The sequence below is a fragment of the Leptinotarsa decemlineata genome, unplaced genomic scaffold (genome assembly GCF_025532065.1).
Source record: "Leptinotarsa decemlineata unplaced genomic scaffold, Ldec_3_MD MMD2_tig00001719_RagTag_RagTag, whole genome shotgun sequence".
NCBI lineage: Eukaryota > Metazoa > Arthropoda > Insecta > Coleoptera > Chrysomelidae > Leptinotarsa > Leptinotarsa decemlineata.
In genome coordinates, this window is record NW_027412569.1 from 3,091,978 (window position 1) to 3,118,869 (window position 26,892).

At 35.7% G+C, this 26,892-nt stretch overlaps 2 protein-coding genes across 4 annotated transcripts in view; one reads left to right on the forward strand and one right to left on the reverse strand.

Annotated features, from left to right (window-relative positions):
* Positions 1 to 4,742: 4,742 nt before the first annotated feature.
* Positions 4,743 to 26,002, reverse strand: LOC111502317 (uncharacterized). Of its 3 annotated transcripts, none has more exons than XM_074176317.1 (3): positions 25,890 to 26,002; positions 6,817 to 7,059; positions 4,743 to 4,946 (listed from the first exon to the last, which is right to left on the reverse strand). In XM_074176317.1, exons 1-3 carry the CDS (start codon positions 25,891 to 25,893, stop codon positions 4,807 to 4,809), a joined length of 387 nt encoding a protein of 128 aa, XP_074032418.1. In that variant the 5' UTR covers positions 25,894 to 26,002; the 3' UTR covers positions 4,743 to 4,806. The 3 variants fall into 3 exon arrangements, with proteins under 3 accessions (XP_074032418.1, XP_023012159.1, XP_023012151.1); XM_023156391.2 differs by lacking the exon at positions 25,890 to 26,002 and adding an exon at positions 10,441 to 10,731 and having other exon boundaries at positions 6,817 to 7,056; XM_023156383.2 differs by lacking the exon at positions 25,890 to 26,002 and adding an exon at positions 10,441 to 10,728.
* LOC111502382 (ras-related and estrogen-regulated growth inhibitor) overlaps positions 25,441 to 26,892 on the forward strand; it is an 82,237-nt gene continuing 80,785 nt past the window's right edge. Inside the window, exon 1 of the mRNA XM_023156458.2 lies at positions 25,441 to 25,648. Coding sequence (XP_023012226.1) covers positions 25,561 to 25,648 — 88 coding nt within the window. The 5' untranslated portion in view covers positions 25,441 to 25,560. The remainder of the gene's footprint in view (positions 25,649 to 26,892) is intronic.

The following is a 26,892-nucleotide window of genomic DNA, read 5'->3' on the forward strand; positions in this document are numbered from 1 at the left end:
AACTGATCTCTCACAGAAACAAAAATGTAATACCGATTTTCCAAATAACGCCACTCCTGGAATATGTCTGAGAAAACTTGTTAATTTTGGGAGGGAAAAAACCTTCATGCATATTTTAACAATGATATCATATAATGAGGGTTTGATAGTGAACGCCAATAATTAATTTATCAGTACTATTACGCCTATAGTTTCTTTAAATGAATTGGACACTCATTATTCAATTTATTTATAAGTCTTCTGGAACATAAAGTTCATTGACAATTCATGAAACTATACTTGAAATATTCTGAACTATGGTGAAATCAGTCACGTATTAAGGAAACATGTCACTCAGGCAATATACAGGGAGTTCCAACGAAAACTTGCCCCTCCTGTAAGTCAGAAACGGACGTGTAATCAAAAATTAAAAAAAACATCATTTTTTTTTCCTAAGGAGACTAATTCTGATATGGAAATTATATCTGAAACTTCACCCCTCTGCGATCAGCAACTATCCCCTTATTTTTTTCAATGGCATGGGGGGGTCGAGTGAGACATCATTTCAAAGATCTTTTGTCCCTCTATTTCTTGTGTGATTTTTTTCGGAATTTGATAATTTGTTATTGAGAAATTGAATGTTGAACGTTGTATTTAAGGAGAAACAGAAAATTTGCTTTCGCTCATTTTATTAAGGAAATCAACAAAAGTAATATCGATGGCAACACAATCAACGGATAGAGTGTTTGAAATAACCTGTATCCAGTGACATACAATAATACAGTTCACTTATGGAAGCGATCCATTATTGAAGATGTCTGGAGTCAGAAATCGGCATTCCCGAACAATTCTCTGTCGCAGATCTTCTAGATTTGTAGAAATCACAGTTTTGTCACCATAGGCTAGGGTTGTTGCTAACGCATCTTCCAGTTCATTGAAAAAAATCAAGTACATTGGAGGTGTGAGGCCTGTAGACACCGCCTATAATGAATTTATTTCCTGATAACGTGACTGAAATCCAACATTGTTCAATATTAGAATTGATTTTTTCCAACATCAGTTCTGTCAAATCTAATAAACTTATCTGGTGAGAACATCAGAAGATATGTTGTCATTGAGCCATGTTTCGGTAACAACAAAAATTTCGAACTGTTGTTGCAATATGAAATCTTTTATTATATTAAAGTGTACCATTAAAGACCTCACGTTCAAATGTCCCAGATGAATGTTTGAGTTTGACTGAGGGTAGATACATTCAACAAAAGTATTGAGATATGCGTTGGACCTGCAGAAGGGATCTAGTGGAGTAGACAGCTAAATCACCTGATTTTTAATAGGGACACCTGAAGTCGAAAATGTACTCTACTAGGCCTAAAAATCTAGAAGAGCTGCGACAGAGAATTGTTCGGGAATACTGATTGGTGACTCCAGACGTCTTGAATAATGTACGCAACCCCTTCAAAAGTGGACTGTATTTTTGTATGGTACTAGATGAAGGTCATTTTGAATACTTTATCCGTTGATTATGTTGCCATTGATATTAGTTTCATTGATTTCCTCAATAAAATGAGCAACAGCGAATTTTTTGGTTTTTCTTAAAGGAAACGTTCAACATTTAATTTCTCAATAACGAATAAACCAATTTCGAAACAATACAAAAGTATTAGAGGAACAAAATACCCTTCAAATGATGTATCACTCGACCCCCTATGCCATTGAAAAAATAGAGGGGTAGTTGCTGACCGCAGGGGAGTTAAGTTTTGGGTATGATTTCCATATCAGAATGAGTCCCCCTGAAAATAAAAATTGACGTGTCGTTTGAAATTTTCGATTACACGTGCGTTTCTGACTTCCGGGGGGGGGTCAAGTTTTCGTTGGAACTCCCTGTATAGACATATCAAGGTATGTTGAAATAATTGATAATCTTGCAAGAAATTACCACTTTGTGTGTTGTAGTTATAGTTTGGAGCATTTGACCAGAACGAACACAAGCTACGTCTAGCAAACAAAATGGATTTTATGATTCAAACCATAATATTGAGACTGAGGTGGGAGTAGGCCATCGCATAATATAAGTACAACAGCGCCGCCTCAACCAAACTCCACTTCAATTGTTTTATGGCGTAAAATGCCTTATTCAGATCGTATAATTTCCTTACGCCACTGCAAGAGACACAAAAACATAAGTCATTTCTGAGAATTTAGTGCTTACTCTTTCAGAATTCTAGTATAGGAATTCAACAATATTTAAGGTTTGTATATCATCTTTAAAAAAAAAATCTGTTTTTCCGTTAATCAGCTGCCGCCCCCATACGAACGACAACTCTCAGAAGTTGAGAAACTCGTGTGAGCTAAGGACTAACGAGGTCTTACCTTTTAACGTGTGATTCCTAACACGGTTGCAGAATCATTCCAGCTTCAACCAGATAAATTCTCTAGAGAAAAATATCTGGTCGAGGCGGGAATCGAACACATGGCCTTCCGATCGTGAGTCGGACACACTACCACCGCGGCCAATTCCACACAATTCCACAATTCCATCATTTAAGCATGATTCATCTGGTTTGTTTTTTCGAAAGATTAAATTCACAAATACTGATTTAGATATATTTAATACTAGCTTGTTTCTCTGACACTAAATTCATTCAAAAATACTATCAAGTTTGATTGTAAGTTGCTCTGCATGGTTTCATCTGCAATTACTGTTACATACCCCTCTTCCATATGAAGATGAAGTTCATTAACATATATCGGGAAGAGTAATGGTCCAAGAACTGAGCCTTGTGGCAAATCGAGATTCACATCCCTGGCGATAGAGGTAGATTAATTAATCAACAAGTTTAGAATAGCCCTATAGAATATTTTCTCCATTTGCTATTTCATCTAGTTCAATCTTGAGTCCTGATCAGTAAACTTACTTCCTACTTAGACGGCCAACGTCCTACTCCTTGAAATTGTTCTTCAAATATCGTCTCTGTGACAACAAATTCAGTTATAACGTTTTGTTTGGGATTCACTCATTAGTAGTTGTCTCTGAATGTTTCCTTCACAAAACAGAAACTAGAATTTTTTAAAACATAATACGGATCATTTCTGGAATCCATCCAAAAAGTTGAAATTGAAGATGGTGAATGATTCGAACTCAATACATGAACATAAACGTTTCTAACGATGTTTTTGAAATTATAGAAATAAACAAAAATAATGTTTAGTCGCCACACAGTACTCGAGTGGTAGAAATTCATGATCTCCTTTTGGGAAAGAAGGTTCACTACTCCAACTTGGTAGCCAAGCGGTTCGGCGTGGGTGCTTTGTTCACTCACTCGAATTGACTGCCGTGTTGGTCGGTGGTTCAAGCCCTAGTCTGAACGATCGATCTTCACTTGCTATCGTCCAACCCGTGTTAGGAATCACACGTTAAAAGGTAAGACCTCATTAATCCTTATCTCGCACAAGTTTCGACTTCTGAGGGTTGTCGTTCGTAGGGGTGCGAACAGCTGGTTAACGGAAAAACAGAACAGAACAGAACTTTATGTGAAAAATTGTAGTAAACTTTGAAAGAAAGTAAAGAAGCAATTGTTTTTAAAATAAACTCTTCACGAAGAGGTTAGAAGTTACTTTCAGATGCAAACTGAAAAGAAAATCTGTTCGAAACAATTACTTCAATATAAACATCGAAAGCTACAGAATATAGTACATGAAAGAGTTACGATTTGGAATTTCGCCTTCATGATGCCCTGTCAAGTGCAAAACTTCTTTTATTTTCGGAGATTTTTGTTTCATAATTTCTTGAAGTCCTTCCTACTCACACTTTTTGTCATAATCTGTATGTTACTTCATAGACACCTGATCTGTTATCCTTGTCTATCTGTGTCTTGTTGTTTTTTATGTCTATCCAAGAAGTTACCAGTCTTATATGGTTCATGTATACTGTGTTCATTCAGTAGTACTATCTTTTTATCTGATGTTTTCCGGTATATGTGGGTTTCTTGAAGGTCCAGTAATATATTTTATGTGAGAGTAAACTTACTTAATAGCTTCTTTAAAACGTTTTTTATCAATGATGTGATAAATTACATTCGGGTTGAAGATTCAATTCTTTATTAAAATTCTCTGTGGATATTGATATGTTGATGAGTCTATGCATCATACTGTGGTAGGCTGGGTGATTAAATTAGTTGTTTATAGTTATGTCTGTATGGGTTGGTTCATGGTGAATTGTGGAGTCGTGTTTGTTATTAATTATCGTAATTATGAGGTCTAAACAGTTTATCCAATTATTGCTCTCGAGTTCTCTTGTGAATTTAATGTTCCTATGAATAATGTATGGGAAAAGTGGTTATAATTGTATATGTGTCCCTATGAAACAAGCTATCGTCAACATACTAGCCAGTAAATACATTTTTGGAAAAATGCATGCTAATCTGAAGTTTTTCTCGAAATTGTCAATGAAAATTTCAGCTAGGAAGGATTACCTATTATGATGCCTTCTTTGTTATATGTGGTATCATTGAATTCAAAATAATTTTGGTAGAGACTTACTGACAATAATGAGAGGATATCCGAATGGTGAACAACATCAATGCATAATAGCTTCACCTAAAAATTCTCCATTTAAGTCAAATAATGATAAATTTATACTCCATTTGAGATAGTCAATATTAATACCATCAAGTAGTTTGATGAGCAGGAATTTTAGAGAGAAGAGGAACTTACAATACACATTTCGTCTTGAACATTCATCTAACAAAAATTATGTACAATTTCGAGTCAAGAGTTTATTTATAAATTATTTAATAATATTCCATTTCTGGTTCTTCTGGTTCTTCAGGAATCATATGATGCTTTTCTATATATTCTCGGAACTTCTTTATACTTTTCTTGGCAGGAGGGTGGTTTGATGCTTTCTGATGTATTATTCGAAATTCTGTACAAACCTTCTGTGAACATTTCATTCATGAAATAATCTGAAATGGATAAAATGATTTTCACTTGACCTGAAATTGATATTGATGAAAACAATAATATCTGATATAGTAATTCGAGATCAAATGATTCACATATCCTAGATATCGAAATGGACATGGTTTTGATATCTTAATTCTGGAAGATGTTAATTACAAAGTTATAGAAGTAAATTCTTTCAAAAATCCTTCTTATTTTGAATGAGAGAAATTGAAATCGGGAGTAAAAATGCGTTGGTCGAGCCCTATCCCCCGAAGCCTCGATACATTCGAAAGGGCGCGCCAGCATTATCAACCAACGACCACTCCCCACACCTAGTGGTAAGTGATCATTGGGTGCGAGTATCATGTACCCTGAGTTAGCGTAGTGAGCCAAGAGTAACAGCCTTCTGCATTTGTCGAGAGTAGATTAGGTATTATTCCATCAGGGACTCCAATGATCCAAACAATCATCTTGACAGAGTTGTCTAGATAGAGTATGTGGAGTTCGAAGATGAAATCTTGTTACCTCATTCGTTTTTCTCTTTTTTTGGATGATATTCGTCCGAAAGCCGAAAACTCCACTACGAATATCGTCTTGCTCTGATGCTCGAGAAGAACTATATCAGGCTTATTAGCTTGTATTATTCACCTGTACTGAAGGACTTTATTAAAGTAATCTAACGGAATAAGCTGATGGTATATTACGTTGATTTGAAACAGCGATTTCCAAAGTGGAGCAGATGGACCCCCAGGAGTTCAATGATGTGATGATGGAAACAAATGAAACCGCGATTCGTGATTTTTTGACTAATAACAACTTCGTAATCTTGTCTCAGTCACCGTATTCACCAGATTTGGCCCCCTGTTACATTTTTTGTTTCCAAGATTGGAGAGACCTATGGAAGGAAGGCGTTTTGTGACGATTGTGGGGATAAAATTCAAATCGCTGAGAGGGTTCGAAGACATACCAAAAAGTGTATATCACAACTGCGTCGAGGATTGGAAAATACGTTGACACAAGTGTATCATATTTGAGGTGAACTACTTTGGAGGATACAGAATAAAAATTAATGGATACATAAATATGTTTTAAAAAAAATAAATTCAGCTTTTTTTAACAGGCAGCGTATCTTTATATTGACTTCACGAAATACTAGTAACAATATAATAACAATAATCTTTATTAATCCCAAGAAATAAGAATGTTTATAACAGGGATAAAATTTAAAATCATGTTTAAATGAATTATTTAAATATTAACATATCAATTAAATGTACAGCACATATATACATGAATACAAACACATGTATACACATGAACATACATTTATACATACACACACATATACATATATGCATAATTAAATAATAATGGTAATTAAAAACTAAAAATGTAATATGTAGATCAGAATTTCAATTAGAGAAAGAAAACAGAAATTTTTTCAATTCCGATTTGAATTTTGTTTTTTGATTTATTTTTAGTTTCTCTGGAAGATCATTATATATTTCAACTCCTAAATGAAACATTGATGTCTCCCCAAATTTTGAGCGATATGATTCAACTAGTAGTTTTTTGCTTGTATTATAAGCATGCGGATGGAATTTATTTGATTGAAATCCAAATTCGATTATTTGTGTTTTTTTTTTCTAACAGAATGAATGAAACAACGAATTTTCAATTGAAAAATGGACTAAATATGTGAAAGATTACGTGGAATATATTCATTTGTCATAGGTTCAAGAAACGGTAATTTGAATATACTTTTAATTATTTTATTTTGCAGTCTCTTTAGAGGATTTATTATTGATAAATTAGCCGTTCCCCAAATTGAAATTAAATGTTGTACATTTGGTGAAGATGTTTTCTGATGAAAGACAAGAATTTTCTTACCTTCAATGGGACTTTTCTTCAAAGTGTTAGGAGTTAATCGGTTCTGTGGCCGATACTTTCTAGCAATTGCTTGCTTGGTCAGATGGTACTGCTCTGTGAGGAACTGACTGGATGAGTGATATTTCGGAAATACATTATTGGGTTGTGAAGTGAGATCTTCTTGAAAAACTTCAGCCATCATGGAAGATTGTGGAATGTATACATTGAAAGAAGGATTTCTGTGTATCTCCTCAATAGAATCTTCTGAAATTATATAAAATAGAATAGAGCGTGGAAAAAATATAATGCAAAAAGTTTATGACCCGAGGTGAAATAACTTTGATATAACTTCTTCATTTTCCACATCGAAAAATAATGTTGGAAATAAAGAATTTGAAGATCCATAAAATTATAAACGAATTCACAATTTTTGAAATATATAATTGAAACCTCAGAAAAATCAATTCATTCATTTTATAGACTACTTCAAATATTTTGATATCAGATTTAAAACAGCATTTTTTAGAAAACAACAATAATTCCAAGCGAATACTTCGAGTGAATCAATTCTTCATCGGAAGTAAAATTTTGATATATATTTTTCTCAAAGGTAAAAAATATTACAAAAATGCCACACATCCTAATGCTGTTTCGAGAAATGCCTAGAAGAATGTGAGCAATTGAATAAGAAGCTACAGCAAACAACACCCGATACTAAACAATTGTTTTATTGTTGTTTTAAAATAAAAAGCAATTCTTCATTCAATAATTCTATAATTTCAAACAGATTGTGATGTCGAAATAAAAAAGGGAGAAGTATTTAGGAAATGAATCAATTTGGCAAACAAAATGGTATTGAGTAATAGCCAAAAGCTGTATTTCCTTACAGGTTGTCTTAAATCGAGATGATAAAGAAATGAATTTGTTTCATCTAGTATAATGGGAATACATTGGGCTTTATTGCAAAATATTTTCATCACGAAGTTTTCTGGTATAATATCACTCCCATTTATTGTTAAAATCATCATAATCGAGATAAAAATAAAAATGTTGTTCGAAATCAAAGTTTGTCAACATTTCGGAGTGATGTTTTTATGCCCTTGAGTATGGTTTTGGAACCTGATTTTGCAAAGATTTTGTTGCAACAATTACATCATATCATGATGTTTATATTAAATTTATTTTCTGTGATATGTTTTTTTCTAGTAGATATTCTCCACTGAGGAATTGATTTTTTGTCTTTCATGACACCTATAATATGATGGTTATGTGTGTCACAAGTCACAATGGAAAATAACATATTATGTCAGTTTTTTATTAACACGCTTTTATTAGCTTCACCTATATGTGTGTATGTATGTTTGTTTGTTTGTTTGCTTGTAAATCTCAAACTCGGGATCTGCATTTGACAGAATTATCGACATTATTGCTTGATCTATTTGCAGGCACATGGCTCTAGACGTAACCTCTTTGATATATCAACAGTGTTGCTTGATCTATTCGTAGGCAGATGGCGCTGTACGTAACTCTAATATATTAACATTATTGCTTTATCTATTCGCGTGCAGATGGCGCTGTACGTAACCTCCTTGCTATATCGACATTATTGCTTGATCTATTGGCAGGCAGATGGCGCTGTACGTAACTCCTCGATATATCGAGTTTATTCCTTGATATATTGGTGGGCAGATGGCGATGTACAGTAACCTTCTTGAAATAATCAGAACTCACTTTACATGTATTTCTTCATTTGAGGTAGCTGATTTTCAGGATCCCTCTCCGGAATCGGAATATATCAATGATCATTTTTCTAAACAATATACGGCTGATTGATCCCAAAGTCGAGATAAAATAAATATAGTTTGAAAATAACAAAAAACACGCTTTTAAAGAACTTCAAACTACTAAAAAGTTAAATTAGCTTAAAACTATGACGAACGAAGAATATTAGTATTTTGAAGGTGATTGACAATGTTTCATGATGAATTTCACTAGTTCGGACTTCCATTGTCTACTATATGAAATGATTTGAAATCCCTGAAACAACTAAAAAAGAAGAATTAAAAATGAATAGATGAAAATAACAATTATATTAAGCAAAATGAACCTGGAATGAAATAATAGTGAAATAAAATACAAGTAAAAATAGAACAATTGAACAAGAATGAATGAAAATGAAGAAATGAAAAAAGAAACCAGAAATAAATAGTTGAGAGATTCCAAGTCACGTTAGTTCACGACGTTTCGATTGTTAGTATCTACAATCGTCTTCGGGTGATGACTGGACTGATTCCTCCGACAGATGACTATTTATAGGTCGTTCGAGTACTTTCACTTATTCGCTTTCCATTTTCCGCTTCACTGGTTCTGTGGGAGATGACCGTTTGGAGGAGAAAAACACACACAGCGAGGGAAAACCAGCAAATCAGGAATAGCAGACCATGTTTGGACACATAAACACATCATCGAGTGGTCCCAAGCTGAGATCTTGCACAGAGAGGAACATTGGTTTAGAAGGAAATTCAATGAAGCCGCATACATGTTGTCCAAGCCAGCGTAGAAATACTCAACATATGGAAACCCATCATCAAGCGAAAAATGGCAAACTCCCGCCAAACGGTCATCTCCTACGGAACCAGTGAAGCGGAAAATGGAAGGTGAAAGTACTCAAACGATCTATAAATAGTCATCTCTCGGAGGAATCAGTCCAGTCATCACCCGAAGACGATTGTAGATACTAACAATCGAAACGTCGTGAACTAACGTGACTTGGAATCTCTCAACTTTTTATTTCTATTTTTTTTTTATTTATTCATTTTCATTTATTTTTGTTCAATTGTTTTATTTTTACTTGTATTTTATTTCACTATTATTTCATTACAGGTTTATTTTGCCTAATATAATTGTTATTTTCAACTATTCTTTTTTAATTATTCTTTTTTACTTGTTTCAGGGATTTTAAATCATTTTATATAGTAGACAATGGAAGTCCGAACTAGTGAAATTCAAAATCAGTATTATTGTGAAAAAAGCGTGGGCGCTTTGTGCCATATTTTTTGTATAACAAGCGCCCATCGCTTTTTTCACAAACTTATTGCACTAGTTTGAAAATGTCCTTTCATAACGTCAATTCTGAAACACACTGTTTGACTATCATGAACTGAGATTTTTTCAAGAATTGTTGATATTTTTCATTTTATTATTTTCAGTATATCAAGTACCCAGGAGTCATTATTACAGAAAGTCGATGTCGGAGGACGTAGCTTTGAACAAAAGATATTTTGGTGAAGTGAAAGTGTTGTTTCTGCTGGAAGATATGGAAGAGGTTAGGTCAACAGAGTATGGTGGAAATACATTTTTATTTGTAGTTGGAATACCCCTGAAATTATTTTTTCACTTCATCAACTGTGGAATAGGTCATATTTCTAGGAGATGATATAACCTCTAATTCTAATTCAATGTTTATGCTTGCTGAACAAAATAAAGAGGAAAAGTAAAATAATTTGGATTCTACTCAGGAGTTTGATATCTTGATTGAGTTGTATCAGTGTTCTACCTCTATGATGCCCCATTTGTTCTTTTCAAGATAATGTCCTGATCTCAACATTTGCATGTGAGGAAAATCTATCAACTTTCTACTCATACCTGATATAATAATGGATCTTGGTGTCTCGGGAGAAATACTGTCCACAGTTTCAGATTCATCTCTAGAAGCTTGTATTTTCTTGTTTATGATTTTTATCATTGTTTTTGATGCTGAAATGAAATCTACCAAACTATCCAACATGTCAGCCCAAGCTTCGTCTTCTTTACTACCTCTTTTTGCTTCTAATGCTGGCATGTTCACATGAATTTAGGAAAGTGTTGAAGGAACTCATAAGCCGAAATGCATGATATCAAAAGTCATAATTGTCAGAGGTGACAGTTCGAATGGGTAGATTAGTACATTGAAAATCAGAAATGACAAACGTTTGTTTCTGAATTAAGTTAAATGAGTGATATGAGCGCCATAAATCTGTATCAGTTGAGAAACATCTCACCAAAACTTCCAAATGATGAAGAATTGGAACTCGATTCGATTTTTGATTTGAGGTGATTTGCCCTTGAATTAAGCTCAACTCAGAGTTTTATGAATACCAAGTAAAGCCCGACTAGACACCAAAATTTAGCCAAAGCCTCGGTAGATAATAACATTATCCTAAAGTGGGTTGAAGGAAACGACGAGAGTAAAGGTAATCACATTACCGATTCTATAGCCAAGGAAGTGGCTGGACTAAGAATTTCAAGACCCAGTGGCACCTACAGCCTGATGACTTCGACAATTGCGGAACTAGACAAACGTCACACTGTCCTCAATTCCTAAAGAGATAGGATGGAATCAAATGATGCAGCCCTGTCAGGATTACCCTGAGCGACCCTGGGAAGCTGATGCATAAGAAATATCTGGCGACGACCAGGAAAAACCTATGCTCAACAGTAGCATAACTGACTGGCCAATGTCAACTGGGAAAACACCTCCATAATATGGGGTTAGGGGACACACCTCTATGCAGAATGTGTGAACAGTGACCTAGTGACCTGTTCACTTTCCTGGAAAGGAAAGAATGGACGATGACCTAGGAGGACAACTCCTCGGGAGGATGTACAATGGGTCACATGTGTGCTAAGTACTGTGGTTCTATGCTCACCCTCCCTACTCTACAGATACAGAAACCCGACTATAGTTATATACCGGGTGCACAAGTTCAATCGATTAAAATGTTTGCAAATCCATAATTTCCAAAATAATGCTACAAATGACCCCAGTGAGAATGATTTCAATAAATCATGAATTATTATACTCGAGAGCATTTGCTATAGAGGAATATCTTTCAAATCATAAAGTGGCACGCGTGGTGTGCAAGAGATATGTTGAAAATCATTTCCACACCATTGAATAAGTGATCATTGGGTCCGAGGATCATATGCCCCCAGTAGATGCAATGAGCCATGACAGCCTCTTGCATTTGTCCAGCCAAGATTTATGCCTTAATACGGCGAGTCAGCATGACTTCGAAAGTAAAGAGGGCATCATTCTACCAAGGACTTCAATAATCAAAAAATCATCCTTAGATTTCAATATACTTCACTCCTCGGCGATACTCATCTCACCGGAGCTGGAAACTTTACTTTGAATATCGTCTTGCTCTGATGGTCAGGTTCATCAGCTTGTATGAGCCCGAGGTTGAGGAATCAATAGCTGGTATTCTACATTTCCCACAACGGATTCAATGTCCTCAGAGCATAAGGTGTCTAAACAATACCCTAAAATTACCCCAAGTGGTAATAAAGCACTCTTAGGGCTGCATCAGGTCGATGAATATGAGCTGAGAACGCACTGCTGGTCATGCTGACAGCAAGTAAGTACATTGAGGTCTTAGGCGCCTCGCGGGAGACCCTGCGTCAGGAGCATATATACCCATCACAAGACTACGTCAGACGTCAGTGCTATTCTGTGTAGTATGAATGCAGTTTATCATGCAAATCTGAAGTTTGCATGGGTTTTTCATCCACATATGTCGTACCAATGAGTTTCCATCTAGCTGTGACTGATTGATTCGTCTATTCGGCTGCTCTTTATGATCGTCTCTAACTGCATCCTATGATCATTCCTAACTGCTTGTGAGTTCCTGAGTTCCAACATGGATTTCAATGAGAGAAATATGGGATTTCCTGTTTTTATATCAGCTGACTGGTGAATTCTGGATTGTTTATTGATGCCTTTCTCATCACACGGGTACATTTAGAGCTGAATCGTTGCATTTCCTGTAGATTTACCGATTTTTTGTCACCATATCGATGAGTCATCATAAGTGTGATGACTGTTCGATATGACTAAATTCCAACGCCTTATGCAAGTTGTCGCTGCAACTCCGTTTATGTTACTGATTCAACTCAGTTCTTGGTTGATGATCACGCGCAAGAAAGTATTTCAGATTCTTAGGAAATATAAGTTCCATTTTGGTGAATGGTAATATAACTGTTAAGATATCAGATTTACAGTTCAAGGTCTTTTACATGAGATCTGAAACAACCTCACCTCACAATCATTCGTCTGTGAAAATTTTTTTGCTAGCCATTTCGAAATTTTTCAGTACATTTCATGGCTATTTGAGTGGAGCACTCCGCAATTTTCTTTTCGCAATTTCTCGAATTCCGGAAAATATATCTAGAGGAGCGCATAAGAGATCATTTGTGGTCAAACGGAAAACATACCATGGATCAGTTTTTTCATCAATCGGCAAACTTCATAATTTTCTTCAGAAAGAACATTTTCAATACGTTTTGCTGAAACTAGTTCAGAAATCCCTTCACAACATAGAATCCAAAATTTCTTTTGGGATCTCCAGAGTTTGTTGTTGTATTCAATCAGACCTATTTTGTAGTCTTTTTTTGTTCTCGAATTTCAACCTTATCGAGCAGTTCCACATTTTTTGAAAGCAGTTGGCTGCATATTATGCTTTTGTAACAGCAATTTGAAGATGCTTGGCGACTGAATCGTGTTCCTCAGGTGTGTCGAGGTGTTTTCTCCCTTGGATGTTCTTGATAATGTCTCAGTGTGTTCATTTGTATATTATGTATCCCTTCGAGCATGTCTTTGGAGATTTCAAGTCGAAAATGATATCCAGATGATCTGAGGATGTGCAATTCCTGAATGGATCAATATATCAATTTAAAGCCCGACCGTAATAAACGTTTATAAGATCCCACTTTTCCACTAATATACAACTCTCAATATATTTAAACTATCTTCAATCACTTCCAATGCTCATTGAAAAAATATCGAAATCTGAATAATTTTTGGAACCCTATCAAAACATCATTCAACTGAATTCGTTTTGGATTCTTGCCGATATATTGTAGTATCTTATATAACTTCAGCTGTATCAACAACAAAACACTACTATAATATAATTCCAAAATAGTAGGCTCTAATCAGAAATTACTGACTTTTTGCCTTGATCTGTCTCTTGCAGTGGCGTACGGAAATTATACTAAATAGATGAGAAACATGATGATAAAATATATAGAATCACAACCTTGACAACAATATTCTTGTATTAATGCAATGAGATTTCTGAGAATTTAGTGTCTACTTTTATGTAACTGTTCTATAGACCGGGAGTACAGTTGAAAGTGAACGAGTCATTATTCGACACCTAGTCAACTCCATAATAATAAGAGTTTTGCCCCAATACTTGAGAACACCTAACGTCAGCTGCTCCAGTAACGGTGAAGTTGAAGAGACAATGGTGGCATAGTTCACGAGATAGTTTTTCAGATGATTTTCAAAATTTCAAAATTCCGTTCAGCGATTAGAATTTATTCAGAGTGAAAATGTATTGTTTTCAAGTGCAGTGGATTCTATCCAGCTAGGGGTACAGACCAGAATATTGTATTGAACACATTCAGCCCTAGCAGATAGAAGAAATTGCATATTTGAATTACGATAATGATTGTAGTGACTTATCAAGACAAATTCAGTTTCTTGAACGTAGATCACAATCCGTGCATATGGTTGCTTTCTACAATAGGAATTCTTGAAAAAATTTATTGAAAATATCGCCTATATTTGTAATGTGTGAGTTGTTCAATTCAGTGTCCGACCTGTGCATTATACATAATAATCATAATGGTAATGAGGTTTTTATTCCTTTGAAATGATCATTCAATAATGATATAAGAAACGTCAAATGAAAAGGAAAAAGTAGATGAATATAGTGTTGAAAATACCATTGAAGAGAAGAAGAAAAAGAGAAGGAAAACAAAATGTATTACCCAACAGATGAATCCATTTACAGGACAATATATATATAATAATGCAGATTAACTCAATGCTACTTAAGGTAAATATATAACAAAAGATTGACATATTGAGGATTTGACAAATTAAGTAATAAATTCACATAAATGATCGAATTAAGAAAAACGATCACATAATAATCAATTATTATTTGTGAATAACATGAAATGAAGACAATAGGCTAGATTATGGTTTGTTCAATTTTTGATAATATGGTCTTTGATGGGTCAAAATCAATATCGCTACGTGTAGTAGCTTGAGGTACGTTGAAGTCAATTTGTTCTAGTAACGAGGGTCCATCAAAGAAACAATGCAAAATTTTGCATAATAATACTTGATGAAATTCTACGTTGCTCCAAGAAAGGCAGACCGAATCTTTGAAGTAGTTTGGTTGTACCCTCTTGAAGTTGATTAAAATACATCTGAAAGAGAACTGAATTGGAAATGAATATTTTTTTCAGTGAGATGAAAAATAACGATAGTAAATTTTCTTGGAGTGAATTTTCCAAACAGTACATCATTGAAAGTGATTCAAAATTTTTCATTCTAGAAAAAAATTCAATGCTGAATCACAACCATTTTAACAACTGGATTCTACTACTTTTTGATTACAATATCAAATCCGACGTTCTGGAAATGGAGAGCTGTAAAAATATGTTGAATTGTAACACTTGCAGGAAATAATAAACCATTATACTGAAGTTGACTAATTTCAATTGTGATCCGTAAAGTAGCGCTGCATTTTTCGTAGAAATTCCATACCGCATGAATTTCATTCTTCACAGTTGACTAAATATTCAATGATTAGGAAAATGAACATCACATGCCGCACTCACGGTGGAGCTGAAGATGAGAGAAGGAGAAAATCGTTGGAAATATACTTCAAGTATTCAGTGTCACAATTTTTCGGGTATGATGGCCTTGCATTTTTGGAATTTTTTTCTGACGTTTCGCTGGCGTAAGTGGCTAGCTTCCTCAGAGGAATATATATATGTATATATATATATATATATATATATATATATATATATATATATATATATATATATATATATATATATATATATAAATAAATGAAATGGTATTCATGAAATTGTTCACTCTTTCAACTCGAAAAACGCAAAGAAGACAAATGAATTGGCTCATTATCGAACAAAATAAACAAACTGATATCATTTTCGCAGAAACTGAAACAATTGTCAATCTATGTATACAACTGAATGATGTGAGAACTCTTTTGTCAGGCGGGCGAGTTTCTGTTTTTCCGTTAACCATGTGTCCCTCCCCTACGAAAGACAACCCTCTAAATTCGAATAATGAGGTCTTACATTCCAACATGCGATTTTTAGTTTTTTTTTAAGAAAAAATACAAGCTCAACAGGAAAATTCTTGAGGCGCACTCAAAGTGATTCACATCAGGAAAGTTTATTCCATATGAGCAGCCACAGTCCGTCGCGTATGTAACGCTCTTGGTGGAATCAAATGTACCAACTCACTTGAATATCTTCCGTGAAAGTATCTATAGAAGAGAGAAAAATCTACAACATTTTTTCGATGTTCCAGGCTATCAAGTTGCACGTGGATGTTCGCGTCGCCAATCAGGCGGATGACTCTTTTTTTCTGGATGGAATTCAGCAAGTTCAAGGTATGTTCGGCGGCAGAGCTCCATGCATGAGAACAATACTGAACAATACTGAGCTTTATCACGAATCAAAATTTGCTGAGTTGTGTACAGTTTCCTGGTTCGAAATAGTGTTCCAAACTTTTGATGAGCAGCCTTTGCAGTTCCAGCGACATGGTTGTGCCATTTTAAACCCCAACAAACTTATTGAAGCAGAAAGCGGAATTGTCAGACCTTACATCATTATATCCGGTTCGGTGACATGTATTTTCTTGAAGATAACTAAGAAATCCCCATTAAGATATGCAACCTACTGCTGCCGGTGAAGATGTGCCTCCGTCGTCTTGGAATCCACATGGAATGACAAGTGTGCTGTCCTGCCTTTTTCCAATGACTCAATAACATACAATAGAAAGAGGTTTGGAGGCAATATGGATCCCTGTGGAACACCACCGTTGATGGTGAAAGTTTAAATTTCCTACTAACGCTACGCTTTCATTTGGATACGAGAACCAATGTTGTTTTTCACAATGGATTTGCGTTTGCACCATACTTATCACCATCCGGTGTGCCACAAGACTTCAATCTGGGACCCTGATTCTCCTCGTCTCCATAAATGATCTCACTTCCGAGCTTTCGTGTGGCAACCTACTTTTCGCAGACGACTTGGAGATCTTTTCATCTATCACAAGTTTAGAGAGCTGCTCTTACCTTCAGTCTCAGTTACACCTCATAGATAACTGGTGTCAAATCAATAAATTGGCAATGAATTTTAAAAAGTGCAAAGTTTGCTCTTTTACACGTCATGGCAATATTATTGACTATTTCTATACTTTCGAGGATGGAATACTCCTTCGCGAAGAAGCTGTCAAAGATCTAGGGGTGACGTTCGACAGCAGATTGACATTTGTTGGTCACACCAATACTGTCGCGACATCTTAAAATCGCAACTCAAAATCATCCACCAATATTACCGCCCTAACCATACTATTTGGCTCCATGTTAGAGTATGCCACTTTGATTTGGTATTCTCTCTATAATGTACAAATGTGATATTGGATTCAATTTTCGGTATAATGTCATGTTGATCGATTTTATTTTCCATCTGTTTTTCTATACCCGCAAAGAAAGTATTGAAGTAGTTTGATTTTTCCTTGTCAGTAACAATTTTTTGACCATTTTTATTTGTAATGTTACATTTATCTTTCTGTTTCGTACGTTTGTTCATCATTTCCTTAAAATTTTGCCAAATTTTTCGATAATTCTGTTGATTCGACGTTCTGGAAATGGAGAGCTGTGGAAATATGTTGAATTGTAACATTTGGAGGAAATAATAAATCATTAATCGGAAACTTCAGAAAACGCCTTTGTACTTTTCACAACGAATGTTTGGAATACAAACTGAGTAGAGAAAAGTATCTTCTGTATAATTCAGTGTTCATAAAGAAGTATTTGTTTCGAAAGAATTTGTTTCTATCGTGTAATTCAATGTTTATATGAAAGTAGCTGTTCAAGAGGACTTTCTTTCAGTTTGTGTCTGAAAGTTACTTTTTTGCATGATCTACACATTCATGTATAGAGTTACTTATTTTCAAATTGATTAATTTCATCCTTTCTTTGGAAGATAAAGTAGTAGAAAGCCAAAAACTTTTTTTCCAACGTTCTAGAGGTTTTGCGAAATACCATATTAAAAATAATTTTTAAGAAAAATAGAAGGTACTCTACTGAAGACCTTCACAATGAAACTGCCTTATTTGATGTAATAAAACTCTATACCTATCAATGCTTAATATGGATGCAAAATACCTCCATTTCTCAGATAAGTCATACTCACAACACGCGTGCTAAATCTGAGCAGAAAACAAATGTTCCTCTCTGTAGGCTAATGCACACACAGAAATTCATATCATACTTTGATCCAAAATTGTTAAACCCAGTCCCTTTAGATATCAGAGTCATTCCTAATGAACGTAAAATGAAATCAAAACTGAACGAATATGTGAACTAAAATTATAACAAACTGAAAACCGTATACGAACTCGGATAATAATAAGAAATACAAAATGCAATAAATAACCATATAGTCTCTTCCTCACCATTGATTTAACTTTGATTTTTTCTATCTTTCTACTCATCAATCAACATATGAATGCTCAATGTAATCCAGGTTGATGACTACAACACAAGCATTGCTTAGGTAGCTCAGCCTGGACTCACAATTTCCAGTTTTACTTAGTTCTCACATTTTTTTTCTAGTTTCTCAAGTTATCTAGTTTTAAGATTGAATTCATATTGTATATTATGCTCACCTGAATAAATATATACTTACTTAAAAAAAAATCAAAAAGTAGTAGACTCCAGTTGTCAAAATGGTTGTGACTCAGCACTGAAACTTTTTCTACAATAAAAATTTTGAATCTCTTTTAACGATGTACTTTTTGGAAAATTCACTTCAAAAAAATTTACTATCATTATTCTTCATCTCACTGGGAAAAAATATTCATTTCCAATACAGTTCTCTTTCAGATGTAATTCAATCGACTTCAAGTCGTGGGTGTCGATTTATTTTTAGAGTGATTTTATATTTTCTATCAAATAACTTTTAGTAACGAAAATAACTTCATACAATGAATGACGCTTGTGAAACACGTAATTGAATCAATTGTTGAGAGTGACGATACTTTTCGAAATAACATTGAAAGTACCAAAAAATAAACTTTTCACATATAGTCAGTGGACATACTTGAAGACTGGCCATAACTCAAATCATCTAAAAGACAATTCGTTCAGGCCAGTCTCCACTCCCTACACTGTAGATTAATGGACTGCACCTATCAGAAAACAACTACTCCCCTGGCTAATACCACGAAGGGCGTTGGATTATATCCGAAAGGTGTCAGTGCAGGATTCTTCATAGACGTTGTTCCTACATATGCTGTTGGCGATACAACTGCCGCAATAGATTTTCAATTATTGGAACACACTTGCAGACCGGTTTCGTGCTGTTTGGCCCACTCGTCAGTGCAAAGTAGTGTCTGTCATCAACATAGAGTCGATGATTTCCGATAATTGCGAATCGAATTCCTTCAGAGTATCATTCCTCAAAGTAAGCTAAAGCGGACAACAAAGAACAGGTTTGTTATCGCCCCATCTGCCTGTGAACGGGTAACTAACCGCATACCCAAAATTTTTTCTTGCAAACTCCCAACAGTGTCAAAGAATTGATAACTGTTACCAGTTGATATTACATGCCACGACAACTTAGGCTTCAAAAAATTGTTTTCACTGACATCTTTCTGAACTGGGAAAACATCTTCATTTGAAAAAAAAATTTCTATAACGTCCAAAGAGTTCTCCGAGTAGTTTCAATAATTTTTTTTTCAAATAAATGAAGAATGTGAAGTAATTCATGTGATGGTTTTGACTATTGACGTTGTAGCTCACAATTCGTCACTTGAATGCTGTGCTTATGATTTCAACCCCGTCTCCATATTGAACAATGCATTTGTTCTCTGCTGGGTAGTTCTTCGATGTACATTCATCTGATTGCTTGCAATGGTCAAATTGCAGCATAAATGTGTCTGCCTTTCTGGAGCCATTGGGGGTTTAACCTTCGACCCTTGGATGCTGATGATCTTTCATCATTCGCGTGAGTACAGAAATCCCGCTGAAGACGACGCAGGTTATCACTGCGAGAGAAACTATCACCACATTCACTACACGTATATATTTTATATATAAAACCAGACGATTATGAGGAGAATTTCAAGCGACTGAAACATTCACACTATACTTCTTATAAGAGCACATCCCCCTTCACTCCAATCCAAGGTGAATCTACGAAGTTCATTTCAAGGTCATATGATATGACCCAAGCTCTAGGTAATCAATCAAGGGTAGAGTCGTTCATCAAGATCCAACTCAGTGGTCAAGGTCATATGGCGTGCATTTAGCTCAAGTTCGTATAGAATCGTCCAAGGTCATAACGTGCATGCCGCTCAGGGTCATGTGACTATATTCAAAGTCAAGGTCTGGTGGAGGGAGAGGTTCAGAATCGTTATTAGCATCGTTTGTGAATTTCATTTGTAACTTTTCATTAAATGACACCTCAGAAGAAGAGCTCTTCATCAGCTCTTACTTCAGTCAAACTTTCCAGCAGTAGGCCCACATACAAGCTGCGTCTCTTCATTCTTCCACTACATTGGTGTAGCAAATCAAATGAAGAAGATGCCCAGGTAATAATCATGGCCCGTTTGCTTTCATTCGTATTTCTTATTCGGAATGTTTTTGACGTGTCGTCTAACCCGTGCTATGTATTGCACGTTGGAAGGTTAGAACTTGGGTATCTTCAGTTTGCACAAGTTTTGAATCCTGAGAGTTGTCCTATATGGGAATTCAACAACTGGTTAACCTTTCGATACTGACGTCCGGTCTGTCCGACCTACGCATCCGATTGGGTGCCAAATAATAGGGGTGGGGTGCAATCGCAGATCTGTAAGCCGCAGTACCTCTCGATAGTATCGTGCAGCTTAGGTGTCGTAAGTTTCGTGCGTGTGCCTGTTACAATCTATTTTGATTTTCGGTGCAGGAGATCGACGTCAGTATTTGTGATCACGTTTGACCAAACATCCAGCGGCAAGATTTTTTCATTTATAGGTTTGTCATGGTAATTTTGATTCATTTTAGAAATGGAATATGAGAAAGAACAGCAGAGGTTGTTGAAGTTGATGGAAGAAGCGCTCGAGTATGTTGAATATGACGATGAGGCTGAAGAAACTGAGGATAACTTAGAAATTAGGGAGGAATACAGTGAAAGTGAAAAAAATTTGGAGAATGACACTGAAACAAATGAGGTGGACGTACCGTTTTTGTTCGAGAAAGATGGTGTTAGTAAATGGCGAAAACATATTTCACAGAGAAGCAATTGGCGAACCCGGTTTGTAAATCTTGTGATACACTTGCCGGGAGTGAAATCAAACTTTCGAAATTTCAAAGAACCGTTTGATATTTAGCAATTATTTTTTACCGAAAAATGTATGAGTATCGTAGTAGATAATACAAACAAATACATAAAGAAGGTGAAACATAATTATTCCAGAGAAACACATTGCAAGTCTACGAATATCCAAGAAATGAATCATTATTCGGTTTGTTGTATATTTCAGCAGCAAGGAAATGCAATCACGTTAACGCCAGTGATTTATTCAAAACAAACAGAACCTCTATGGAAATTTTTCGACTGGTCATGCCTCTTTACAGGTTTCGTTTCCTACTGGCCCATATTCGGTTTGACGATAAAGATACCCGAGAAGAAAGACAAAGTATTGATAAACTCGCACCAATTCGGGAATTGTTCAAGTGCTTTGTTTTTCAGTGTAAGCAGCCCTATTATTTGTCCGAATAAGTAACAATAGACGAAAAGTTAGAAGCGTTCAGAGGGAATGGCAAGTTTTGCCAGTACATTCCGTTTAAACCAAATTAATATGCCATTAAGATTTTTGCTCTTGTAGATGCTAAAATATTCTACACAGCAAACAAGGAGGTATATGTAGGTAGACAGCCTCCTGGTCCTTTTGAGGTTGACAATAAACCATTTGCGTTGGTGCAGAGACTATGTGATCCAATTTCAGGCAGTGGACGTAATGTAACAACTGACAACTGGTTCATTAGCGTCGAATTGGCTGACACACTTCGTGATAATCACAAGCTCAGTTTGCTAGGAACTATCCGCGAGAACAAAAGACAAATACCACCAATATTTCTGCAAGGGAAACTTCGTCCTGCCGGAGCTGGTATGTCACTATAGCAGTTCAATATCTACCTGTTTGGATACTTTGAAAAAAAACTGTAAAATCCTGTGATTTCAGTGAAATTTGCAAATTTCAAGTGTGTTGCGCTAGCTGGGGATTAGGTATATATTTTTTCCTTCGTTGCATTTTGATAACCCATAATAAAGATGAGTTTTTTGTTATAGCATTGAGAAAAAAAAACAATATTTTTAGTCCACCCTATTAGTTATATCATTTTCTCTGAGTGCAATCATGAAAATATATGTGCAGTAACGTCAGATTCGTTATATTTTATGGCGAACAATATTGAATATAGAAACATCACTCTGATAAAAAGTAAGTGCTATTCCAGAATTTGTTATATTTATAAATACTCGAACGAATCTTGAAGTCTGTTTCATAATGCTGAATCACAGTCGTATTCGTCGTACTAAGAGAGCCAGATTTGGAGAGCCATTGCTGAAGTTTCAGAACTACATGAAGCAATCTCCATATCAAGAGATCATTACCTCACTTCTTCTATCTGTAGAAAGTGGAACATCACTAAACATATTCATTCTGCTAGGAAGAATACTGTTCGCCATTTCCGAAAAATAATTAAGAAAGGAAATTGATAGCTGTTTACAGCTTTGTTTCTGTATCAAGTTACTTCGAATTCAGCTTCGAAGCAAAAATGCCAAACTGACCAAAAAAACTCTTTGTAAGGAGTTATCAATAAATTAACTCAAAAGATCCAATCAATATTACGTTTGAAGCAAACCGTAAATCCACCTTCCCATGTAGGACCAATTAGGAGTATAAGATGGCAGTGTGAAACTTTTTTGAACTGCAGCTGCAGCTGCTCTCATTTCTGTCGCGTCATTCATAGTGCTGATTTTCCACGCACTTTCACTAATGGCTGATTAAGGTATACTTTCCGCGCGATTTGGAGGACTTGGCTTCGTTTTGGCGCTTGTCAATACTGTGTGCTAGATTTTTGGTAGATTATACGTTCCCTTTTTCTTTCTGTTAAAGTTCTTTCGGTGTTTGTGTATTTATATGGCTTCTAAATACATTGTTGTTGAATAATGATTCGACTTCGCTAGCCTCACGGTATTTTCGACAGGGACCATTAGATCTTGGAGTGGTTAACTTTCAGTAACTCAGGACGAGGATTTGCGGATCTTGGTGGAGACTGATCTATCACAAATAGAGCGTGGAATGGCGAAAAAACTGGTTGTCAGTTCCCATGCTGTCTTTGATGGTTCAAAACGTATTGCGAAGGCCATGAAGCTCGAAAAGTGGTACCCCACGATCTGAACGATCGACAGAAATTGTCAGCTGCTGCCGGCAGTAGTCAACAGAAGATATCCAATTGCCACACGACAATGCCCGACCGCACGTTCCACAAATCACCGCCCGAAAATTGAACGAATTGAGTGTTGGAGTTCTGCCTCAACCACCACACTTCTCAGACTTCTCGCTAGCTGACTATCATTTTTCCGAGCACTACGATAACTTTCTCACCGGTAGAACCTTCGCCAATCAGGACCAAAGTCCTGATTGGCCGTGGCCACTTTGCCCGCGAATGTGTCCACTTTGCCCGCAATGTATGTTGCATAAAACTTGATTTTTGAAACTGCATTCATCACGAACAAAACTAAGTATATCAAGAGCAAGATTACGGCAAACTTCAGTTATTCTAATTCCGTGTTTTTTTCACAGAAGAAGAACGGTATGGTGTCCAAGGCATTGAGAAAGATCACATATTCCCACTTCATAGGGTGTACACTGTTAAGACTTGCACTCTTAACAGTCCAGTCCAAGTCGTCCAAGGTCTTTGCTCTCAGGTCGGCTCTTTAACATCTGGTGAACGAGGCGTTCTTTCAACTTTTGTTTTCTGTGTTTCGGCTGGAGGTACATTTATAACACCCTTTGTGATTTTACCAAGGCGTAGAATGAAAGTTGAACTGCAAGATGGTGCACCTCCTGGATCAGCTTTTGCATGTCATCCTACTGGTTGGATGCAAATGGTAATATTCACCTTATGGTTTGACCACTTTTTAAAATTTTCAAAGCCAACAAAAGACGACCCGATTCTTCTGGTACTAGACGGTCATGCAACTCACACGAACAACTTAGACTTCATCGAAAAAGTTTTGTGCATTTCCCTCCACTGCAGTCATAAAATGCAGCCATTCGACGTTGCGTTTATGGCACCTTTCAATACGTATTTTGTACAAAGTATTGAAAAGTTCTTAAGGAATAATCCAGGACGGACAGTGACCCAATTCCAGGTTTCCCGCTACTAGGTGAAGCGTTTTTAAAGACAGCTACACCAGTTATCGCTATGAAAGGCTTTAGAAAATGTGGAATATTCCTAATCGGCATAAATGTGTTCACAGAACTGGATTATGCAACTGCTGAAACAACAGAAATAACTCTACAAGAAGACCCTGCGCCAGGAGAAGAGAACACCATCATACAAGTTTGTGCATCTTCATCTCAGACTGTCAACAACAGTAGCTCAACAGAAGTCATTGGTGGGCTCACGAAGCCTGCACAGGAGCCGAAGAGGAGGACGATGAGTTTATTTGTGATTTATGTAAATACCAGTGATTTCATAGTTTCACATACTTTCAGTAATGCCTATTTTTGTTTAAAACCCTAATACAATCGTTTTGAGTTCTGAAACTAAATGCGTTTTATTTTTTCCATACTACCTAAATCCATTTAGGCAGTGGTCACTTTGCCCTACCTAGTAGCCTGAAGTGGCCACTTTGACAACTTTTGGTAAAGTCAAAATTTTGTACAAATAAGTCTAAAAATCAAGTTGTTTTTATTGTTGGATCAGGCCTAAGTAACCATACTGAATGTTGAAGGGATTTATCAAATGTTTCAAAAAAGTTTAGGGGTGGAAAAAAATAGATGTTCCTTAGGGTGGCCAGTATGCCCACCCCTCACCTAACCAACTTGTATTATTATGTGAATGGGTTCAAAAATAAAGTGAGATTGTTCAAAACGTCATTGGAAGGAATAATTTTTTTTTACTGGGTTGCAAAGAACATTATATACTGAAATGGAAAATTTTGAAGGATGCAACTTTTCTGACCACCTTAAGTACATCGACTAGGTAATTTCTGAATTTGAGCAGCGAACCAATAAACGTATTTTTTTTGAAAACTGTTTTTGTTTTCTGCGGCCCTCCAGCTTCTGATGTAAATTTAATTAGCCCGTGAAGGCATGCAGCTTGGATAGCCTTGGTCTAGAGAATAGTTGATTTCTAGGACCCTATTTTGTTCCTTGCAATCGTCGACGTGTTCCATTCAAAACGTTGATCAAACAGAGATGTCTCTGAGACTATGCCGTTAATGCGTGTACTCCACCGCGGGTCGGCCAATGCTTAAGAGTAATTTTAGAATCGGTGATTACTAATTTTTGACCGACGGCTATGTCGGTACAGTTGGAACGCGGACGCCGCATCCGACGCTTGTCTAGAAATTTGTTGAGTTTTATTCTTCGCGTCTCGAGCTATGAACGGAAAAGGGATGAGGAGGAAAAAGTCTTCTCTTTCTGAAGTTAAAGTGGCTGTTATTGGTGCTCCTGGGGTTGGAAAAAGTGGTAAGTTCAGGATGATGATACATTATTATTGACAAAACATTTTTGTAGGTGATACTGAGCTATGATGTGTATGAACCACTCTAGATTTATTGATGTGTTTTGAATAATGTTCATCACAAAAGTCCAGGCCTACATTAAATTTGAAATATATAAGCAGATTAGAAAAAATTTCATATAGCATAGTGACAAGTATATGGAAAACGATAATAATAATAATCATTCATTTCACAATAGGACTTACCCATTAACAGGATACAGTTTATAATATTTCACACATATTTTACAGTTTAACATTTGAAACTTTATATATAACTTATATATATGCGTCTCTTCTCTCTATTCATTTCAAATTTTATATTTTCACAAATATTTATGTTTATATTCCACATTTTACATCTCCAATTTCACAACGTTCATTGATAGATTAGTTAACTTGCTCATGCACAAGGTTATACCGTTTATGAACAACAAACCGATTTATTTGCTGAATTAGATTGAATAATTGTTATTGTAATTTTATATATTTTCAATAATTGTATATATTATATTGGTGTATGTTTGTTTGTAACCGACTCGTTGGGACTCGATTTTGACTAACTTCAAACGGGCAGATGTATTTTAAAATTCGTACACTAATCAGGAATCGGTGATAATACAATAATTTCATAAGTTTATCTCATTATCCAGATCAGGATCGCCTTAATTGAATAATTTCCTCACACAGCATCTGTGTGAAAGCAAGTAAGACAACTACACTGTCTGTGCATGCATATATATTTTATATTGAAATAAATGGACTTGGAATGGCAAGCCAAACTGGAAAGTGTGAAATAAATGATAGTTTGGAAAACCAAAAAACAGAAAACATTCTGAAATCAGAATGAACCTATTAAAAAAAATATTTTCTTGTAAAAAGCGTGGGGTGCTAATCTGGCAAACAGCGCATAACAAACTATTCAGTGTGAACAAATTATTAAATTTCGAAGTAGAACCCATGTATATTCACTGAATGGATACCTCGAAATATTCTATAGTTGTAAGAGGTCGGTGCAACAAAGATCTTGGGAGTCGCTTGGGAGCATTATAATCCAGATAGTTCCTGAAATTCCAGTTGGGGTTAACATGTGTAATTCTCTATTATAGACATGTATTGTTTCTTGGAAATGAAGCATCACTATCAGCATAACAATGGATATTTAGTACCCCACGCTTTCTTACAATAAAATTTATTTTTTGTAAATTTA